The sequence below is a fragment of the Amblyomma mixtum genome, chromosome 9 (assembly GCF_055824585.1).
Source record: "Amblyomma mixtum isolate Tamu chromosome 9, ASM5582458v1, whole genome shotgun sequence".
Taxonomy (NCBI): Eukaryota; Metazoa; Arthropoda; class Arachnida; order Ixodida; family Ixodidae; genus Amblyomma; species Amblyomma mixtum.
Window position 1 is genome coordinate 46,660,539 of NC_143020.1, and position 22,073 is coordinate 46,682,611.

Below are 22,073 nucleotides of genomic sequence, written 5' to 3' on the forward strand. Positions count from 1 at the left end.
TTGCTAAGTCTATTGGAGTGAGTATATCCGCTGCAGCATTTAATTAGTATTTCCGTTTCGGAAAATAAATATAGTAGCTCGGCCACACCAGAAGCTGATTACCGGACGAGGATGAGGAAACTGGAATGTTTGTCTCAGCCATATGTTAAAGCGTCAAGCTATCCCCTTTAAGTTTCTCTGCTACCATACGCTCTTTATGCATTCTTTCGAACATCTTTACCACAAGAGATGTATAATCACATCGGAAAAAGTAAATCAATGCTTATGCTCGCGGGGATAAAGCTTTTGACACAGTTGCCATTGAGAAAAATAAGCCGTGGCAGTATTTTTAGGAAATCACTGTGTCTGTCAACAAACACCAGGAGAAATACATTTCTGCCGATATATTGTAAATATTACATTAAAAGTACGTATTTTTTCTAGTTTCTGATGATAAGCGCTACTACTAGCTTAATTGCCGAAAGTTATTAAAGGTTTAGAAAAAATATTCAGCTTGCATTCATAAAAGGCGCACAACATGTGCGTCTTTTTCTTAGTACCACGTACTTCGCAGCACCACATATTTGTCTGATCTCTATCCGTATAACTGCGTCTAAACGTGCTGAACTGGCATGAATAACGGACAAAGAACGCTCGAAAACAAGCCACCTCCCCCGCCCCACACACACACACCGGAAAGAGGACCTGCAAACCAGGCAAAATTGGAAAAGCAGCTAGCGGGCCTCAGGTAGATCTGCTTGGAACAGATCTGCTTGGAAGCTATCTGCTGTTTTGCTAGACAAGATGGTCACCCTGTATAGACAATATTTTATCACCTAAAGCTGAGTGGAACCGTGGGAAAACACTAACATTATCTTGATTCATAGAGAAAAGGGCGTCTAGAACTAGAAAAATTCCAAACTGAAGAGCTCACTTTCTCTTGCAAACAAGGTATTCGCGAAGGTGTTCTCTAATGATACCAAAGTGACCTTAGAAAGCAAACAACAAAAGTACCGGGCAAGCATTCGTGAAGTCTACTCAGCCATAGACCATATATCCCCATCAGCATTCAGCCGAGAGAGGAATACGCACGATATTACCAAACCAATAGTATAGCCTTCTAAAATTTCCAGACATCATTTTGCTAAGGTGAAACCTTCGCTGTCACGCAGGCAATACGCAACCATATTGTAAAACTGGCATTCGTAATATTAGTGAAAAATATCTATATCAGAAGCCCAACCACCATAGTCCCCCACAGAGCAAAGTAATGGGATCCTAAGAGTGTCAGGTTGGAAGAGACTATCGGTCCAGTACTGCGTGTCTACAGGATGCATTCGAAGATCCAGTTTCGGAACAAGTGGAGATCAAATTTAATGTCGAATTATTTAGCTTTCCGCGATTAGGTGATCAAAGTTGATGTAAAATTTCCTAGTATTCAGCGCTTCGCTAATGACATTGCCTTGTCATATAACTCAGAGGACGAAATGCAGATAACGTTCAGTTACCTAGAACAGAGGGTTCAATATGCAAAAAACTAGACCATTTTTTAACAGTCTCTGAAAGAAACGGGACTTTAGGAGGGGCAATCAAGCTTTGAAACTGGTAGGAAATACATGTACTTGATGCTGGTAGTGACCAAATTCCTGATCACGAGAATGAAATAACCATTAAAATGAGAACGAGGTGGGGTGCATTTGGCAGGTATCCTCAGACTGTGAATAGCAGCTTACCAGTACCCCTCGCTAGAAAAGTAGCCGCTGTTTCTACAGGTACTCAGGCAATGCACAGAAACGTGCAGGCTAACGACAAGGGATGAATTTAAATTCGGGACCGTGCAGTGAGCTATGGAAAGGAAAATGATAGGTGTAACATAAGAAGACGGCATGACAGCAGAGTGAGTCAGGAAGAAATGGAAGTGGTGAAAATCGAAAGTCTCTGCCTGCGCCTCCAAGGCCGGTTACAAATTTTGCTTTCATGCTGCGTGTGCAGCAAAAATAACGCTGAGAGTGCTTTATATCTTCATTTAAAACCCTGAACTCTGACACCAAGTTCTCATCTAGAGCTACAGCTCTTTTCTTTCGTCCAGTCCATGAAGTATTTTTAAATGATGTCGGTATTATCCAGATTATAGTGGTTTCGCAAGAAGCCCCTGTGCACAACCCCACAATAAACGCAATCTGTGCAAGCTATCACCCGGCACAGCACCAAGCAGAGAACGATGCAGGCCTTTTGACTGGTGGCAGTAAGGCATGTGTCTCTCTCTATCCTGAATGAACAGAGTGCAGGCTGGGGTTAATGAAAGGCCTCGCTCACACCACTAATGCATAGCGGGTACGTGTAGAAATTTTATTCTAGTAATTGCAGCTTTAGTTCTCTTTTTCTCCGCGAGCAGTGCGAGATTAGAATAAACTGCACACATCATTTGCAATTCAGCCGACACTACTGAAATTATTAAAACTTCCCGAGCCGGCCATATTGCCTCTTAACTGCTGTATTTTTTAAGCGTGAGTGTTATACTTGTTTCATTGAAGAACAAATATTCCTGATTTTTTTGTTCTTTTTTGGTTTCAGTTTGGCACATGCTTGTAAAACCGCCATTTGTAGCATTTGCATTTTATAACAGTTTCATATTCTGTAAGTCTAAGAGCTATATTTGAAATTTTTGAGCCTTTACCTCATGTGCACCCACTCCTGTAAAACCTCATTTGGGGCCTACTGTACACAAAACTAAAAATTGAATAAATACAAAAAATTGCAGGAAAAAACAAAAATGCAAATACAACTGAGATATATCGTCTCCTCCGTGTAAGTAGAAGGGCGATGAGGACTGCAAGAAAGCCATTGCGTAAGAACCTCCCTCTCCAGTAGCTTATGTCCACCAGTGCTGTAGTTAAAGCGCATTGCAGCTCCAGCTGCTGCGTACATCAACCATGATAACCAATTTTCAATTCCTTCGGAACATGAACGCGTGATGTTACAGAAGTCAAGCAAATAAGTTTCATAGTAAGTTATTCACGCCAATAATAGTGCTGCAAAAGCTAGAAAAGCGTAACCACAAAAGTGCTCCTTGAGATTTTATTGCCTTACAATATTTCTGCAACATGCTTTTAGATCATTGCGGGCGACTTTGAACTTTCTGCTTCATTTCTTTTAGGAAGCTTGTGATACTTTTTCCATGAAGGTTTTTCTTGTGTTAGTCTTTCAGAAGTGAGTACGGCTTTTGAGAAGCTCACAAGGTTTGGATAAAATTTTTTATCATGACGCTTTGTAGTGACCTTAACAAGCTGCTTCTAAAACGAAGAAACGGAGATTAAGTTTCAGGCAATGATTAATTACTTGGTGATGCAACAATTGCCGGTGGGCAAGATGGATTTGATGATTTGTGTTGGTTTGAGGTGAGCCACCGTTTCAGTATAAATGTCTAATGTGCACATATTGTCAGCAGCTTGATCTCCCGTCAGCTGTTCATGAGCTGCCTCAGTTCTTTCCATAAAACAAACAAGTGCTATTCTTCACACACGAAGCCACCAACATGTGTCGTGGTAAAGCACTTTTTTGTGTGCACACCTCACTATGCCGATAAAAAGAGATCCGTCATGCTAACGTGTCACCACATAACACAATTCGTTTAAGCGCCAGAGGCCATCGTTTCAAAAGCTAATACCCAGATTTGTTCACACCATGTAGTTAACTTCAGAGACACGCAATGTCTTACTATGTATTTTCGCACAAGTAAAGGCACCCTTCATAAACGAAAAAATTATTCATCATAGATATTTGACAGCGGTAAGGGTGTCTGCCGAAAACTACTCCCTAGTGCAAAAAAACAAAAAAAAAACATTTGAAAGTTGTTGGCGCTATTTTCATGGTGGAGCAGTACCTTGTCAGCAGCACGACGATATCGCAGTTTGGTAATTCGCATTGTTGGACGTAGCCCTTTAGTTTACTCAGAGTTGCTTCCATATCCACGCCGTAGTCATCCTTGGTAAGTGTATAGCTATCCTGAAGAAGGAAATACCATTTATGAGGCACCCTCCAGACACCCAGTGGTATGGTGCCAACAAATATCCTCGTATGCATGTTGTCAACGCAATAGTATTGGTTCTAAACTATTCACCTTTAGGTATTCATTGTAATTCTCAAATGAACACTCAGCAGAGAGATCGTACACGACAAAGTACGCTGGGAATATAGGCACTAACCATCACAATTAACATCCGACATGGAGCACGTGAACTGCAGATCATAACGCTTAAGGGAAACGTGCGTAAGTACTATACGATGTTTTATATAGGGCGATGAAAATTAAGTCGTATATATTTCTTAAATATAGGCTCTGAAAGGTCCGTCCTATCTCCCTCTAGGCACACGTTTTGCGGCTAGGGAGACGCAAAGTGAAAAACAATCGTCTACGTGAGGCTCCTGCTTAACTAAAACGATTATGAAGCATTTTATTTATAGCATTGAATGGGGATGTTTATGCTGGAAACTAAGAGGGAGTCAATTCATAATCAATTCTATTTTATAGAATTCTCACAACATAGGTATGTTCAGAGGTTCGCATCGAAATTTTCAGCTCCATCGCGTAATTGCGTATTCAGGGCGGCGGTTCAATGGTGCACAGCGACCGATGGAGTAGATAACTGTTCCTCGTTTCCTTCCGGCTAATGAAACAAAATAAACACTCGATGGTATATATTCATTGCTCAAGGGGAGAGTTTCATGCCTACTGCGACGGTTTTGCATTTGTAATTAAGCGAAATCAATGCGAAATTTCATGTACAATGTCCCTAAACACGAGGGGAATAGAAGAATTCTAAGATACGGAGTAGTCTCCAAATCAAGTGCCTCCATGTTCCCAATATAAACATTCACGCTAGCTGCAATGGGTAAGAAGCTCAATTATATGTCCAACTGAATTAAGGAGAGTGCAGCCACAATTATAATTTCATAGTGTGTTCTCCTGGACGCCTAACATGTTCCCAGGTATATTTCGCGCACAACAATGTTCTTAATTTCAGGAAGTTTGTAAATAATAATTTTTATCACCTAGTATTGCGTCTACGCAGTATCCTGTCCAAATTCGCCAGAACTTGTCGAACCGACCCACCATAATTTATTCATAGACCGCAAAATAGCAGCTAAAGCCTCCTCCTTCTACCTAGCGAAATGTCACATTTCTCACTCCCTTATTTTTTCCCACATGCACAGTAGTCGTTAAAAAGATGAGGACAAGTGATCCGAGGCGGGAGACCTCCGACCACCGCAACAGAGTCGAGGTGTGAGAAGCATGGTGTGACAATGAGTAGATAGGTGAATTACAATCTCCGTGGGGATATTCACCACGTGTTTAAACCAAAGGTGGTTCGAAAGGGAAAGAGAATAATCATTTTTTCAGCAAACTAAGTTTTACACTAGCTAGGAGATTTGGGATTCAAGGAGAATATCGTCGCAATCAGATGTCAACCGAATAAAGCAACGAAGTCCTTAAAAAAATTATTGATCCATTGTTACAGCTGACCTGCCCTTCTTGCAAATATTGCAAAAATCAGCAACTTTCTTAACCCTTAATCTGCCACTCCCGAGATAACTTGGGCTACCACATATGCACACCCCCTGCCTCTGCCGAGTTAACTCGTTTTGGCTTTTTAACTCGCCCCCTGCCGCTCCCGATAATACTCGCGTAAAAAAAAAACTATGCAAACATGTAGCGCCATCTATGGAGAGACTCCGTAAATTCATAGATCATGTAGGATACATTTTAAACAACAGATGGCGCGCATGTTTCCACATCCAAGTCACTTCGTTCTGGTCTGCGCACCTCAGCCATGAGGCTATAGGGGGTATCACTGAAGCTGCGCTCCCAGGCGGCGCTAGCGTCGTGCAGGCTAGCGCGCCATTTTTGAGGTCGTTGTTGATCGCACGTCCGTAACGCCCTCGTGCCTTCTGAAGTTCGCCGGGGGGAAAAAAAAGGCAGTCCAAAGCGATCAGCAAGCTTACTGCACGGTGTTAAATGTGTCAGCGTGAATCGTCGCTCGTGGAGCTGTCTGTGCTGCTGAAGTTTAGTGCTTAGCGCCGCGTTGTCCGCAGCATAAACACACTGAGGTGTGGGGCGCTTAACAGACTGGTCAGGGAAAGGAAAGCAGACACCCCAAGCGCTTGTGGGGTGTTTTGTGGTCCTCGTCTGTAGCGCTACCAACATTCCTGCACGTACTACAACCAGTTCACTCAATTTTTCGTTCACGCAACATGACGAAGCGGCACATGAAATAACAGCCCAGTTACAAAATACGCCCGACTGCAGCAACGCATTTTGTAGTTGCAGTAGGCTAGCTGGACAAGCTTTACCGACGCTGGTCGAGCACGATAACAATAAAGCACTTGTGCTGCAGTATTTCAGCAGCTGTAAAACGGTCGAAAAAGAGCTGTCACTTGGTAACAGCACGAATGGTAGACTGAACGAGAACGCTTTGCCGTTCCGATCAGTGCTGCGTGTACTGTGCTACTAATGCACACGACGCGGAATCGAGCTTCGGTGAAGCAGTACTGACACTTTAACAATGTGTAAAGTGGGGCTGGTTGCTGCATAATCTTTCGGCAAAAAACTGCGCTTGCGCGAAACGATGGCGGGTGGGAACAGCGCTTCCCCACCAGCGTCGTCCATCCCCGTGTGTCCCGTGTAGAGCAGTTTTTCGCTGCAGCACTAATGCGCAGCGATTCCGCTGGACCAAGCTGTAGCCCGTCGCCTACGAGTAGATCAGAATGGCAATATTTAAGCTAGCTACGTGAGCAGTCTCGCTACAGGTCACTCACCTTTCCAACAACGACGCGTCGGCTGTCGGCAAGCACTAGCTCTCACGCACGGCTCTTGAACCCAGCCGCTCGTGAGGAAATTGTGGGCTTCCATAGATTTGTACGCTTCGAATTCATCTCTCGTCACAAAACTTATTCCGTGCACAAGATAGTCCTTTATGTCCGTGAATTCTACACGCGGTAGCAGTCCCGCGTCCTGCGCCACGTCGGAGTCTCCGTAGTCGTACGGATCGACGTTTCCGCACAGCCGAACCTTTTCAAGGTATCGGTTCTTCTCTGCTCCGCGCAGATCACGGGCGTAAACACTGAGTCGCATTGTTGCACACGCGTTATTTACGGCGAGACGTGCAAAACAGTAGCAGCATCGCGGATCACAGTCACAAACTATTGCGGTGTCTGTAACAACACGGCAGCAACGACCACGGTCATGGCGAACGGCCCGCTAGCCACTAGCGCTCCTAGCGGATGACGTCACGTGAAACCCCCCTATGTGCCGCACTCGTCCGCGCTTTGACGGACGAAGAAATTCAAAATTGCTTGTGAATTCGGAGTCCAATGATAATGAGAACGAGGAAGGAGCCCACCTAAGCGCCTTGTCGAGTGATGACAGTGATGAAGTCCCCCTGCCACCGAAAAATCCGCGTAAGAAGAGGAAATCCGACAGGCCAGATTGGTGCTGGAGGATTTCATTCATTACAACTAATATCTATAAGATTATCCTGAATAAACATGTCTACATGTCCTGCAGAGCATTTTAGTGCGTTACTAGCAAAACATTTCCAGGAATCTAAACTGCAAAAAAAAGCCCGGCAGGGTGTGTGCAGATGTGAGAAAAAAAACGTGGCAGCGACACGGTTAATACCATGCTTTCGGTACCGAAACGAATCAAGTCGTGTATGCTGTGAGCCGGGGAATTTCCCATTGAGCAAGAGTATGCAATTTTTGTTTCCATGGTGATTGGACATGTGGCATTTCAAAACATTTAGTGGACATTCTATCACTATTTCTCAGCGCTTCAGCTGAGAAAAGGAGTAGAGCTTCAGCTCTACTCCTTTCGTTTCACAGGAGTAATCAGCGATGAGTAGCAGCCCGAAAAACAAGCGTTGGGCAAAAAATCCTTCTCGAAAGCCCTGTTATTAAAGATACATTGCCAAATTAGATCAACTGCTTTCCGTTCAGTGGTGCTGGAATCATTTACAGACGGCGTAAAAATCTGATCAATTAAAGGGGCTCTGTCAGTTTCAGTTCCTGCTTTTTAATAAAACAAAGCGTTTCATTAGAATAGGATGCTCTATGCTGACTTGCATAAATCTAAAAAAATGCACAGTATGGCTTATGAAAATGAAAATCTTCGTTAACTCTTGGAACAAGTAACATTTTTTGCTAAAGGTAACGTAATTTGCGAAAATCTCAAAAATATTAAGATATTAAGAGTACTCATATATTTGTCCCCTACAGCATCATCATCATCATCAGCCTGACTACGCCCACTGCAGGGCAAAGGCCTCATCCATGTCTCTCCAATTAACCCTGTCCTTCGCCAGTTGCGGCCACCGTAATCCCGCAAATTTCTTAATCTCATCCGCCCACCTAACTTTCTGCCGCCCCCTGCTACGCTTGCCTTCTCTTGGAATCCACTCCGTTACCATTAAAGACCAGCGGTTATCTTGCCTTCGCATTACATGCCCTGCCCAAGCCAATTTCCTCCTCTTTATTTCGACTAGGATGTCATTAAACCACGTTTGTTCTCTCACCCACTCCTCCCGCTTCCGATCTCTTAACGTTACACCCATCATTTTTCTTTCCATAGCTCGCTCTGAACCCTCTTTGATAGCCTCCATGTTTCTGCCCCACTGGTGAGTACCGCTAAGATACAGCTGTTGTATACTTTTCTCTTGAGGGATATTGGTAAACTGCCATTCATGATCTGCGAGAACCTGCCATATGCGCTCCACCCCATTCTTATTCTTCTAGTTATTTCCCTCTCATGATCCGGATCAGCTGTCACTGCCTACCATAAATAGACCTATTCCCTTACTCGTTCCGGCACCGCGCCATCAATTGCGAACTGCTGTTCTCCTGCTAGATTGTTGAACATTACTTTGGTTTTCTGCATGCTATTTGTTAGCCCCACCGTGCTGCTCTGCCTGTCTAATTCATTGATCATGCTTTGCAGTTCATGTCTTCAGTGACTTAGCAGGGCAATGCCATCAGCCAATCGCAGATTACTTAAATATCCTCCATTAACCTTTATCCCTAACTGTGCCCATTCCAGGCCCCGGAATACCTCTTGTTAACAGGCAGTGAATAGCACTGAAAATACATGAGGAAAAGTGATGCGTTCTGTGAAAACCTATACCGTGAAAAACCTAATATCCTATAATACAGCACTTGCACATCTTATGATGCAGCATAACCTATAGTTTGCTTTACTTCAAGAAATACGTACCTCCGGCATGAAAAGTCCATTAAACTGGAACTTTATTTTTGGTTTCCTCATATTTTGAAATCGTAGTTCCACCTACACATAAGAGAAAATATGCTGAGTGAGTTGTTCATAAAATTAACGCACCTGCTTTAGAAACTAAATGTTACGTTATCGTTATTACCCATGTGTTATATGTTGGACTATCAGTGCAACATGATCTGTTTAATTAAGAATGATATAATAAAAACTTCAATTTTATAGGCGCACTGCGTGAATCCTGCCTTGAGTTTACTAACTCGGAAGGTTTCATGCAAAAAGAATAGTATTTGCTCCCATAAGTCATTTACGATAATACAAGCTGGAGCTCCTCAGGCTCAGAAGAAAAAATTAACTTTCGCGGGTATAATTTCGTCAAACTGTTTCGGTAATTCTTGCGCACCGCGCCAGCATGTTGTGTCACAGGATGTTTCACGACTTTCTTCTGGCGTTTCTTACATCTATTTGGTTTATTGGGGTTTAACGTCTCAAAGTGACTCAGGCTATGAGGGGCGGTGTAGTGAAGGGCTCCGGGAATTTCGACCACCTGGGGTTCTTTAACGTGCACTGACCTCGCACAGTACAGGGGCCACTAGAATTCCGCCTTTATCTAAATTCAGCCGCCGCAGCCGGTGTCGAACCCGCGTCTTTCGGGTCAGCAGCCGAGCGCCGTAACCACTGAGCCAACGCGGCGTGTCTCTTACATCTGTAGTATTGAAGATCTGATAAGGCGAATGTGGGTTGAAATATAACTTATCCTTTTGGTAAACATTCTATGCGTAAGCCGGTACAGTATCGTTCCCTGTTGCATACAATACACAGCCTCTCGAAAACACACAGAATGGACCGACATTGTGAATTGATGTTTCTGCAAAAGACCGTTAAAGTAAAATGACTGTACACATAAAAATATTATATGTCCCGGACGAGTTCGAACCAGAGTGGCACACAGTATTAGTGCTGTGCTCTTAGTTGGCTTTTTCTAGTTGTTTGTTACTTACATGTGTTCTGTTATGAAACATTAGCTATGTGCTCCGCATTGAATCTTCTCTCTTGCTTGGTTGCTTAGCTGTGTTGCTCAGTGTTTTCATGTGGTTTGTGCAAAGCTCACGTACTCAAGACATCGCATCATTGCATTAAATGCCATGTAAAAAAAAAAAAAAAACTGCGTCTAGCTAGAGGTCTCGTGCAGCTGCCCTCGAAGCTTGTCTTTTTGCGCCGCCACGGATTCGGCTCCCTGTCCTAGATTTTGGTGTTATTTTTTCCCACCTCTTCTTGTTAGCGCTAGCTTGGTGCACATACAAGACACGATTTTGCTACGCTCTGAAAATCCAGATAACGACTTTCTCACTAAACGAAAATTTTAAAATTCAGCATCAGTAGGCACAGCATACGCCGGTAGACGACACTCTGTCAACAAGTACCAAATATGGGCTCTTGTGCTGGGCTTAAACAAGCGCTAGAGGTTGCCGCCTGCGGTGGTAGCTAGAAGTGCAGCGTGGGAATGCTTCAGGGTGACCTCCCAGAGGAGTTGCTAGTTCACACACTCCTTGCGGTAGCAGTGGTCGTGTGCGAATGCTAAAGGGCGCACTTTTTGCAGAAAATAACTGCAGCATTTTCGCAGCAACAGACACCATAGTATCGAGCGCCCTAAAATGATTTCAAGAACGGAACTTGCAGATCATTAAGTAGTGCTAACCAGACGATGTCCCAGAAAAAGGCTTTTTTTGCCGGCATCGCAATTTTCAGGGAAAGAAAGTGAGCCTCATAATGCCCCGTTCATAATTTATAATTTCAAGCCTGTTTACAAGAAAGATTTCGCAGGAAAATCTTTCTCACAATAAATTTTTGACTATTAGGTGTAAATTCGAATTGAAAACGAGGTTCTTCGGGGCAGATTTAAAGAAAGTATGCTTAATGCTCGGAGCATCAAAGTACTCGCAAAGTTCTACACTATAGCCAAACGGGCGAGTTGGTGGTACATGTTGAATACCAACAGCGCAAACGACGCAGACAAAGTAGAAGAACACACAGGACAAGCGCTGACTCACAATTGAAATTTTATTCAAGGAAAGTAGTACATTTTATAGAAAAAGTGGCCAACTTATCAGCTAGTAAACACAACCCATGTTGCTACGTGGCATCACGGTATGCAACCTCACTGTCATATAATGAAATAGATGGCTTACTGACGCATAACCTTGTTTTTTTTTCCTCATGTGATATGCTTCCATAATCTCACGTGTTAATCGGGACGGGTGTTTGTAGAGGATATCACAGTAAGGCAATGAACGAAAACAAGGTTGGCAGTCTCGAACATGGTCAACTAGATTATTAGATTTGTTAGCTTCCAGATTATTTGCATGCTCTTTCAAACGTGTATTGATGCAACGCCCCGTCTGCCCGATGTATATTTGTCCGCATGACATTGGGATTTTGTAAACTACCTCTTCTGCGCAAAGTGTTGTCTTCCACAAAAGGGCAGCTTTTACTCGAAGCGAAGCCAGCGTTCTTCAAAGCGAAGCGAGCGTTTTCTCTGGATTTCAGCCCAAATAAACAGAGAAGCTACATGAATACCACGAGTTTAGCCAATGGCTGACTTGTAAATATCGAATAATGTAGCCAGTCTATTTCTCAGTACATTGGGAGTTGTGACTTTTGTTTATTCTTGATAAACAGTTGATCTTTAAAAGTCAGCATTTTTGGCTGACTTTATTTTCCTAATTTGCGTCAATGGTTCGAAAAAAAAAGTAGGTAATCTTAAGATAGAAAGTTTCGCTGAATGAAGCAATTATAGAAGTCATAGGTAGTACCTTTTTTACATATTAGCGGCCTCATGTAATTATAATATTAAAAGGTCATTTGTAAGTATTTTTTGGGAAAGCTTGAGCGCGGAAAAGAAATATGCTTACCGCGTTCAGCATGATAGCGAGATACATAATGATATCGTCTGTGGAGTTGAACTCTGAAGTGTAGTTTTCAGTCGTAACGAAGCAAACTTCGACGGTAAATGTTCCAGGATAATGTTTTGGTCTCTTTGCTCGTCTGCCTGCAGAAATCAAAAGGCCCGGTAAAGTGAAACACGCACTATCAGAATATTTTGTTTCGCGTAGGTTATGCTCTCATCATATAATTCCAGTGTCTGAAATTTACAAAAGTTATTGTAATTGCAAACTTCTTAGCTTCAGCGCGCTCTCTAGGCGACTGGAAACTTTGCAGGTGATTATGAGAGTACGAGATGATGTAACAAGTAAGGATTCAGTAGAGTGAGGCGCACGATTCTCGTCCACTGGAGAGAGGGAGCAGGAGGGCAAGTGATAATTATTGCCGCTAGGCAATCGCAATAAAAAAATCTTATACATAATACATTTCTTTACATTCCCTCGATTAAAGGGCCAGCACTTTCTAGTAGCTGAATGCTTCATTACGGAGCATGTTAAAGCTGCCTGACAAATGAACTCCCTGAAATGCTGGAATGAAGCGTTATAAATGATACGCATCAAAATATTCTCCTAATTTCCCTCGGAGCTAAAATAAAGGTGTGGGTAAGATACAGAATAAGAAAACCCCTGTATTTCTGTTGCGATCTTGACGAACAGTACTTTATCTCCTCTGATGCGTTTTGAAAAATATTAGTAAACATATTTTATCACAAGCTGTCAAAACACGTTAGGCAAGGGGCCACCAGAGGCTCTCCGAATTCAGCCGCAAATACGGCAAATAATTAAACAGACTCAGTTTGCTTTTAGAATGCGTCATTAAATAAAGTTTCATCTATTTATTGAAAGCACATACGGTGAAACGCTCTCACATTTCCTTCATCCCTCCTTCTGCTTCAGCTGCATGCTTTTCGAGGCCATGGACAATTGTCATATTTTTATTCATGTAGTTATCTCCGCAGCGAAGGCATAGAGACCGAGCATTTCCCTTGCGTGCAAGAAAACCGCGGTTACAATGAAGGTGCCGCCGAAATCTTTCTCTAAAAAAAAAACAAATCTGGGTATCGATGGAATAATGAGTCCTGGGAGCGGCCTCACCCCTTCGACCACAGCCCACAGACCAACCTCTCGTCAGAACAGCGTTTGGCCAAACTCGTAAAATACTTGGAAACCAACTCCTATTTGAATGCCTGTTTTTGTCGGCAATTAAGTTATGGTTTAGAGATGGCTATATGGCCACGAGTCTTGAAAATGCGCGTCTAACTCCTTGATCAAAATAGAGATCACTGTGGCGACCTGCATTGGGAGAATGAGACAGCATTGACGCCTTCTCGGCGCTCGTCACCTCTCTTTGCCTATATTTATGATTTTCTTTATGTTCGTTAATTAATTTAACTACTCAATTAGCATCATTATATTATGCTTGAATAAAGGGTTGATTTATATACTCTGATTATACCTTCTTTTATCTCAATACACCATTTTGGCTTTTAAAATTTCTCGCCGTGGTTGCTTTCCAGTCCACTAACTACATCCTCACCCCGCCTATTGAACCGTCGAACGCTTTTGCTCATAACTAATTTAACTAGTTAATCTATGTCAATGTTTTTTGTTCGAACAGCTGTCACTCACCAAACACATATAAATTCATTTCAAACTTTATTTTTACTTCTTAACCTATTTTGTCATTACTTGGCGGCCACGGCTGTTTTCCGTCCACTCATTATATCGACGTGAGCGCTATTTCGACGTTATTTCGCTAGTTTTGAATCTAATAAATTAACTAATCATCCTATCGACAAATTTTTTCCCAGCGTCCTCTTATTATCCTCTTTTGATTGCAACCTCGTTTGAAGCTAGCTTTTTTGAGAACGTCACAACCACAGCAGACACGTTTTGGTGACCCGACAGCGCCCACATGACCTATAAATGTTTTCGCGTTAAAATCTAAGCCCCTGATAAAGGATGCAGTTTTGAGCAGGGATGCTGCTGATAAGTGATCTACAACCTTGGTCACACGTAGGCAGCCTACAGACAACTACCACAGCAGAACTATCCTGCCCACCGGATTGTGAGCAACGTACTCAACGTGGCAGGTGGCAGTTCAGTTAATGATTGGATGAGAAAGGTTGCGTGTGGAGAGCAGCCTGTGCCTTACAATCCCCACCGGTGGAAGCGCATGTCCCCAAACGACAGTGGCTAATCGCTCAACCCAAGCCGCCCCAGTTCGCCAGGAGTGGTATCAGGACTTCTTGCGATCTATCAGTGTAAAGACAGCGCTAAGTTACACGCTCACAGATTTCACCGATTTTTGTCTGAAGGCTGCTTGACCTTTAAAACCGAGCCTCGAACAAAGACCGAAATCGAAGTGACAACCGATGTGAGCGCACCTCAGTAGCACTCAGAATAACCACACTAAATCATCCGCCACTCTTTTACCACAGATATCGCATGCAATATTAAACACCAGGGTTGAGTTTACAAGGAACCAAGCACCCTAATTATTCTTCCGAACTACTTCATGTCAACGTGGCATCAAAATGCGTTAACGTCAAATTTCTTAAGCCTAAGGCTTCATCAGAGCCATGAAACATTGCGACTATCTTTGTCCACTGACCATAGCTTTACATATATGTAATTTATAGAGGTGGTAGTTATGCCAACGCTGAAATGCATACATTTGTTTTTGGCCCGCATTAGCCTATGCGGCGCAATGAACAGAGTGTATTGCTATATTTTATCAAGTGCTAATACCGGCATATTCAGGCGCGAGGTCGAGCACGAGACGAACAAAAGAGCGCCCTGCTGGGTTTCTGAGTCCTTTCTGTCCGTCTCGTCCTGGACTTCATACCTTTGTATAACACTATTCCAACTAGCGGAAATTTTTTAACAGCTGGCCCCATCATCCAGCTTAGCACTGGTAACGACAGCTACTCTTAATTTATTGTATTCGAGTATGAAATAGATTTCATTCCACGCAAATTTTAACTGCCAAACCCAGATATAGAAATACATGTATTCATCTAAAGTCGCTTGCTCTCTGAGCGCATGCCACGCTAGCCGGCGGTCACTAGGGTGTGTTGCCGAGCGCTCGCCATGTCAAGGTCGATCGGAGCCACGCGCATGCGCACATGTGGCAGGTTGGATCGCTGGCTCGCAGGCGCTTGCTAGCCTAGCGAGTGCCATCCGGTGCGCCGCTGCTGTACCGATATAGACGAATCATCTCTCTCATATCGCGGTGGATACTCGAACCGCGCCTTAAGGGCCTTAAGGGAAATGGAATGAAATGAAAATTGCTTTTAAGGAAAGCAAATGCCTGTCTCTCATACCTTGGTGTACACCCGGAAGGAATGCCCGATGGAATGGACCTTGCGAGTGACAATCTGCAACAGAAGAGCGACTCGAAAGAAAACAACGACGCCTAAAATAGGTGCGTGAAGCCGCCTGATAACAGCGCGCCCGCGACATTGACGATGTTAAACAACAGCGCATGGACCGAGAGCTGGAATCGTCACGACAAGGTTCGCCAGTGAATCAGCCTCAACAACGTCGGCAGTACGAATGAATTAAATTTTCTCAAAATAGAAAATTTGGGTAGTTGTGTTCATAGTAATTTTCCACGATACCATCGCGACGGATGCTCTCGAAGTTTATAAACGACCGGAATAGCAGTAAACCCACCGCATAAAAACTAAAGTTTTAATGGTTTGAATAAAAATGGAAAGTATTATCAGTGCTCACCATGAGTTAACGTGGAACTGGAATTTAGACTGGTGTTCACAGTGTCAGCTGGAAAAAAATAGAAAGAGAACGATCAAAACAAGCCATGGCTTAGCACTTTCTGCTAGCTTTTCAAAATTAATTTAGTTTTATTCCACCTAGGTACATTTCCGAAGGTTTAGCACATTTAAAAAACAGAAAGTTATTTTGTTCTCTTCGGTTTTGTTCGATTTTAATTAATTTGGGATTTTCAGTCCCTACCAGTGTAACACTGTAGCCGATTTTGCACCCTATTCTGCGCTAACAGCCATCACTAGTCTTACAAAATCACCCTTTTTATTAATTCACCTAATGATACATTTTAAGCAATAATTTTCTTGCAATAGTTCTTTTATCCATAAATATACTTAACATTTTAAGCCCTTTTCATAGCGATTAGTTCTTTTCTTTGTAATCATCACATTTACTTCGCCTTATTGATTGTCGCACTGTTGTTAGTATATCACGAGGCAAAGTCATGTAGTCCTAGTTCTTTTAAAAACTTGTACTAGGAAATGCAGTTCTAAAGTACGCAGAACGTAGGGAAGAAGAAGCTGCCTTCTAAAGCTAGCTTCACCCAAAGACAAAAAAAATGTCGCCTAAATAATTAAACACTCCCTGCTTCTGAATGTATTTATAAACCTGACTATTTCCTCAAATATACCGCTGTAAAATTTCTGCGAGCTTAGAATTTCTCAGATTACAGAAGCACCCCGGCGGGCGCAAACTAAAGTTAAAGCAGGTGCCAAAATTGTTTATTACGTTGTCGCCCTGAAATTCACAGGAGCAGTATTTGTGATGATGTATGCTCACAGTTTATTCAGGAAGACCGAGCTATGGTGTTGCAGCCGACAGATGGAAAACGTACAGATGACGCAATATTAAGAAGGCTTAAAGGTACACTGATGAGGATTCTGAACTTGTCTTTTTGCCGCGGGAACTCGATCTACACGTTCCTAGCGTTCTTAGAAACTGCGACTTATTGCCCTGTGTGGCCGATTTCCCTAATTAAATGGAATTAATGTCCGGCTCCCGCCTTTATTTTTTGAATTCTCCCCGTACGAGGGGCGGAGTCGACCAATGCGTGGAGTGCCTTTCAGCCAGCTCCGTGGAGGCTTTGCTTTACTTATTTTGTTTTTTAGGTTTCCATGAAAAAAGTTTCATTCGCAGATAATATAGCCGCAAAATAAGCCCGCAGAAATAAAAATACGCTCGGACTATTTGCTACTACGGACTACTACGTATTACTCCGCCGATGGCAGAGCGGCAAGCCGCCACGGGACTGGGTGAAAGGCACTCCATGCGTTGGTCGACTCCGCCCACCGTACGGGGGAGAATTAAAAAAAAAAAGGCGGGAACCAGCCTTTAATTCGATTTGATTAGGGAAATCGGACACACAGGGTAATAAATCGAAGTTTCTAAGAAAGCTCAGAACGTGTAGATCGAGTTCCCGTGGCAAAAAGGCGAGTTCAGATTCCTCTTCAGTGCACCTTTAACACACTTGCTGTCACTTGGATGCAGTTGAAAGCTAGTTAATTCTGGGAGTGAGAATGAAAGCGGTTGGCCCTTCGACAAACCTACTGCGCACCTCTTGCTAATTGTGTTTATTAACTTGCTTGCGGCTCAAATGCCCATGAAATCTTTTTCAAGGTCGGAAAAATATACACACGGCAGCTCGCTTAACAAGAACGCTCCAGCGTGTGCCTTCTACTGACATTAGCGCCGCTGGGCGTCGGCCGCTGTGTCTGGGACAATGTTAGGGTGGAAATAGGAGATGCCGCAAGTACATCATGCAGCCTGGTCTCGGATCCAGCGCTCAACGCTCAGCGGCTGTAGTGTTAGTGGAGGACGCTCACTCGAACGTTCGTGTTGAACGTGCTGTCGGTGGTGTATTCACGAAAAGAAAAGCATTTATTTTACATTGAATATTTTCGAACAATTGTCTTGAAAATCTTTCTTTCATGCGCAGAAATCTTTACTGAAAAAACTAATAACAACCGCTGCAACAAGCGGCCGCCATTATTGAAAAAAATTTGCACTGATTTCCGCAGGCCAGTAGTGAATATTCAGAAAAATATTAACTAGCTTACATGTTTCATTGCCGCCATCTTGTCTCTCCGTGACTTGATAAACCTCGTGAGGGGCGAACCCTTTTTCGTGGCTCTCAGAATGCGCAAGTGGAGCAATCCGCAGGTCATGTGTCAGTATCCCTTTCTTAAAAAAAAAAGAAACAATAAATAAGTAACGAGCTTGGTGGGCGTCGAGAAACGCATAGTCTCATCATTGGAAGATCGACTCGTCCATCGGCTACAAGAATATACTATGCGGTGGGTGTTCATCTGCTGCATTTGAAATTTTTATTTACGGGATAAAAAAGCATTTGTTTCGAGAGAATGCTTAGGGCTCAATAACTGCCGCGAGAAATTTCATAACAGCCTGCGTTTTTTTAAAATATAACAAAGAAAAACAAATTAGTTTATAGACATGAATGAAAGGTGTGAAAATAGCAGAGCATTTATTTCTTACGATTTCTATTTATATATCATTTCTTAAACTTTCAGTGGAATTCTCTGATTCACTCGGACATTTTCCTTCACTTTTCACAGCCTTTTCACACTTTTCACAGCCACTTAATTTCACAAAATAACACTTCTTGCTCCGCCTGGATATGCGCATCTCTCTTTTCATAGTAAGTTTTTCTGTTAACAACGATGTTCTTCAGAGTAAGGGCGGTCTCGGCTCAATTAAGAGCTTCCGTTGTTTAAGAGACTGAGACCATGATGTGGTCGAAGAAAAAGAAATATTCTAAATATCTTATTCCAGAAGCAGATCCGTGCGCTTAAAAGGACAGTGAAGACATTTGCATAAACATTTGATCTCAAGTAAAACTAAATTCAATAGCTCCTCCTCAGTACGTTCATCTCTGCTCAGAAAAAACAAGAAGACGGAGTACTTGCTGAAAAATGTGCGAACAAATATTTTCTCCTACTCTATTTAAGCCAGCGACGTCGAACAGCTACAAGTTCATTGTGAGCACCGTTTTGATGTGAATGATTCTATAGCCCAGACTATTGGATCCGTACACTTAGAACTGTGTGTACACACTGCCATATGCTTCCGAAATGAGAAGGTGGTGGCAACTCAAGCCTTCTCCAGGCTGAAGTAGTGTCTGCGTCCTAGATACGCGGCAGTTTATTCATAGATGCGCACCACAATTAGCCCTCATTGTTCCATTTATTATTTTTCTGTTTCGTTCTGCACCTAATGCTCGGCGGCGCAGCATACTAAGCTTAAGCAGGGGCCTTGCTCGTCGATATTGAAAAAGGGGTCCAGAATGTTATTACTATTTTGACTTTAACGGCATTTTTTTAACTACATCATTAATTATGCCGCAGAAGAAATTATGAAAGAAGTTCGAAGGCAGAGTTCTGCAGCTCCCTTCCCAGTGAAAACCAACTTAAAAGCGCGCATTGAGCATTTGCTAACTACATCAAATCCAAGACAAATTCTGTCCAACATCACTTCCATTCATCCTCTGCTAGCTCTAGCCTCCTGATTCCCGCATACTTCCAAAACTCCTCCGACCACCCTAACTCAAAGAAGCCGTGTGCTACGTTTGCCCTCTCTACGTATCAGCTCCGTGACAATGAGAGACCACATTATATATCTGTGTGCACGTATATCTTTGCATTTGTATTTATTTTATTTCATTAGTATTAAAATACTGTTTACATGCTTACGCTAAAGCATACAAGTCATTGAAAGCAGCAGAATGCCGACTACTGAACAAATTGCTCCCTTACTGCTTATTTTAAACAAGAAAAATTTAATTTTCAATTTACAGCAAACCTCAAATGAGTAAACACACAAAAATTTGGTTATGTGTTTTCTTCTTCGCGATCGTACGTTATAGGGCTGTATGCAGTCTATTTATAACTGATTTTTTGATATAGTGGTTTACAAACTATGTCAATATGTGAACTAAGGTTGCTTTTCACAGGATAAGACAAGTAACACATTAAAAACATGGTTACGGCTTTTTTTTTATTTCTCATAATACTTTAGGTCTGCCTGTGTCAACAGTCGGGACGAAAAGAAATAATGTAGAGGAGATCAGTTTGTTCCATGGCTCAAACGAAACAAATGACCCTTGACGTTACAGCAATAGTTCAGTTCCTGAAACCGAAGGAGGGCGAAAGAAAATTAACTAAAATTTTGAGTGCTCTTAAGTGAATGTGCCTTGCGGACTCGAGTAAACTAATGACTTTACATCAATACAGACACGATAGGATACCACTAAATTTTGTTTTTGTATTGCTTTGCTCTTCTGAATGGTACTTACAGCCAGCACGTTGCGGCCCACACGTGTGATGGAGAGCGATGAATGGCGCTCAGCGTCGTGGTACAAGCCTTCCTCCAGCTCTTTCCCATTAAGCTGTGAAGTACAGATTGATCAAGCTTTAAATACATTCACAATGAACGGGAAATGTTCAGTCAGCAAAAACACAACGTAAATCACCTGTCAGTTATGTTTCGTGATGAGTGATGCGCAATGGAGCTTACACCATGATTTACAGTTTTTGCTTGTCACCTATACTTTTCGCTTCCTGCTCCAAGATGAGATGGGAACATGTTAAAGCAAAATTATTGAAGATTAGATGCCACCATATTAAAACGAAAATATTCTCAGGCTCTGTCACCATAATTAGCGGTGAGTCATTTGTAATATTGCACTAAGAGCAGGTTCATCCATACTTGTGCCTTGAAACTTCGACATTTGTTGTAAGCACAAAACAAATCGATTTACTTCCTTTAGAAATCTTGTTGTGGAGATTTTTTTTGCTTGAAATGCATACCATGCCGCAGCGAATGGCAGAATGAAGGCTGGAGTAGCTAGGAGAAATGGTATCTCCATTCTTGGCACTCGCATATACCGCCACCCACGATAACTTTGCAGGTTTTCAACTACAAATTGTTTCAGCACTCGACATGTGCGAACCTATTTGATGCAAGCCCAAAAAAGCTAGTCCAACTGCGTGCAGGTTTTACACACTTGTGCTCTTTTCTGATACCGTTTCGTCTAAGGTGGGCCTTGCATAACAAGATGTTGTGGTAGGACAATCATTAGAAAATCAACATCGGTTGCAAATCGAAATCAACATGTTGGAAGCAATAAGCAAGGAATTCTAATCTTTGTTTGGCTGAGTACCGAAGTTTTCAGTATTGGGTGTGATTTCACAATGGCGGCTCCAGGGGCGCAGGGCCTCTTTATGTCCCCGATTGGTTTCCGTCCAATGGCTTGGCCTTGCGGTTACAACTGCAGCCGCTTAACATAATCTCGTTTTGTGGCGCCCAACTGATTTCTAGCCTGATATAGATTTCGTTCTTCATATACATTTTACATCAGAACATCCGTTTGTGAGGTAAAATTGCAATCTTGGTACCTTTTTAAGACCCTCAGCATCGTAATAGGCTGAACGCACTCTTCGAGGCCCACTTCAATGAACCCATTAAGGTCATAATGTTTCGCCGGCTGTGGACGTGGTATTTAGATCGATGTAAAGTGCAAACGGGGCCCTGTTTTGCGATATCGGCGCATAAAAAGAACGCCTAGATTCGGAAGCTTTAAACGAACACTGCCATAAATTTTGTATGTATAATTCTTTGATGGACACAAACTAAGCATTTTGAACGATAATATATAAATACCAACGATGACATACAGCGAGGTTTTCACAGAAACGTGGATACATGGAACAATAGAACACGGAACAATGTGCCCTACGCGAAAAGTTTTTCGTTACGCATATAGGCAATAGCAAAGAAAGCCCTGATTACAGAGAGAGAACTTCTTAATCTTCATGACAAATCTTGTATCTTGAATTTCACACAAGTTTCGAGCAGTAGAAATCCTTAAAATTTAGATAATACATTTCTATACGTTTACAGTCAATCTACACGAATGCGTCCTTACCCCTGAAAATTATTCCTGTCTTTTTTTCTATAAATATTATAACACGTTTCACGTTGCTTAGAATAAATTAGGCATTGCTGAACGCAGCTTACGTTCTCTATACCAGAAGATACAGCGATATTCTCATATGAAAAAACTAGAC

The 22,073-nt window shown here is 42.5% G+C and overlaps 1 protein-coding gene across 1 annotated transcript in view; it reads right to left on the reverse strand.

The window, feature by feature from the left end:
- The window catches only part of LOC149328895 (A disintegrin and metalloproteinase with thrombospondin motifs like), a 45,401-nt gene that overhangs the window by 17,667 nt on the left and 5,661 nt on the right, over positions 1–22,073 (reverse strand). The window contains exons 3-4 of the mRNA XM_089559131.1: positions 20,300–20,392; positions 3,863–3,984 (exon numbers count right to left, since the gene is read on the reverse strand). Of these exons, the coding sequence (XP_089415257.1) occupies positions 3,863–3,984; positions 20,300–20,392 (215 nt within the window). The remainder of the gene's footprint in view (positions 1–3,862; positions 3,985–20,299; positions 20,393–22,073) is intronic.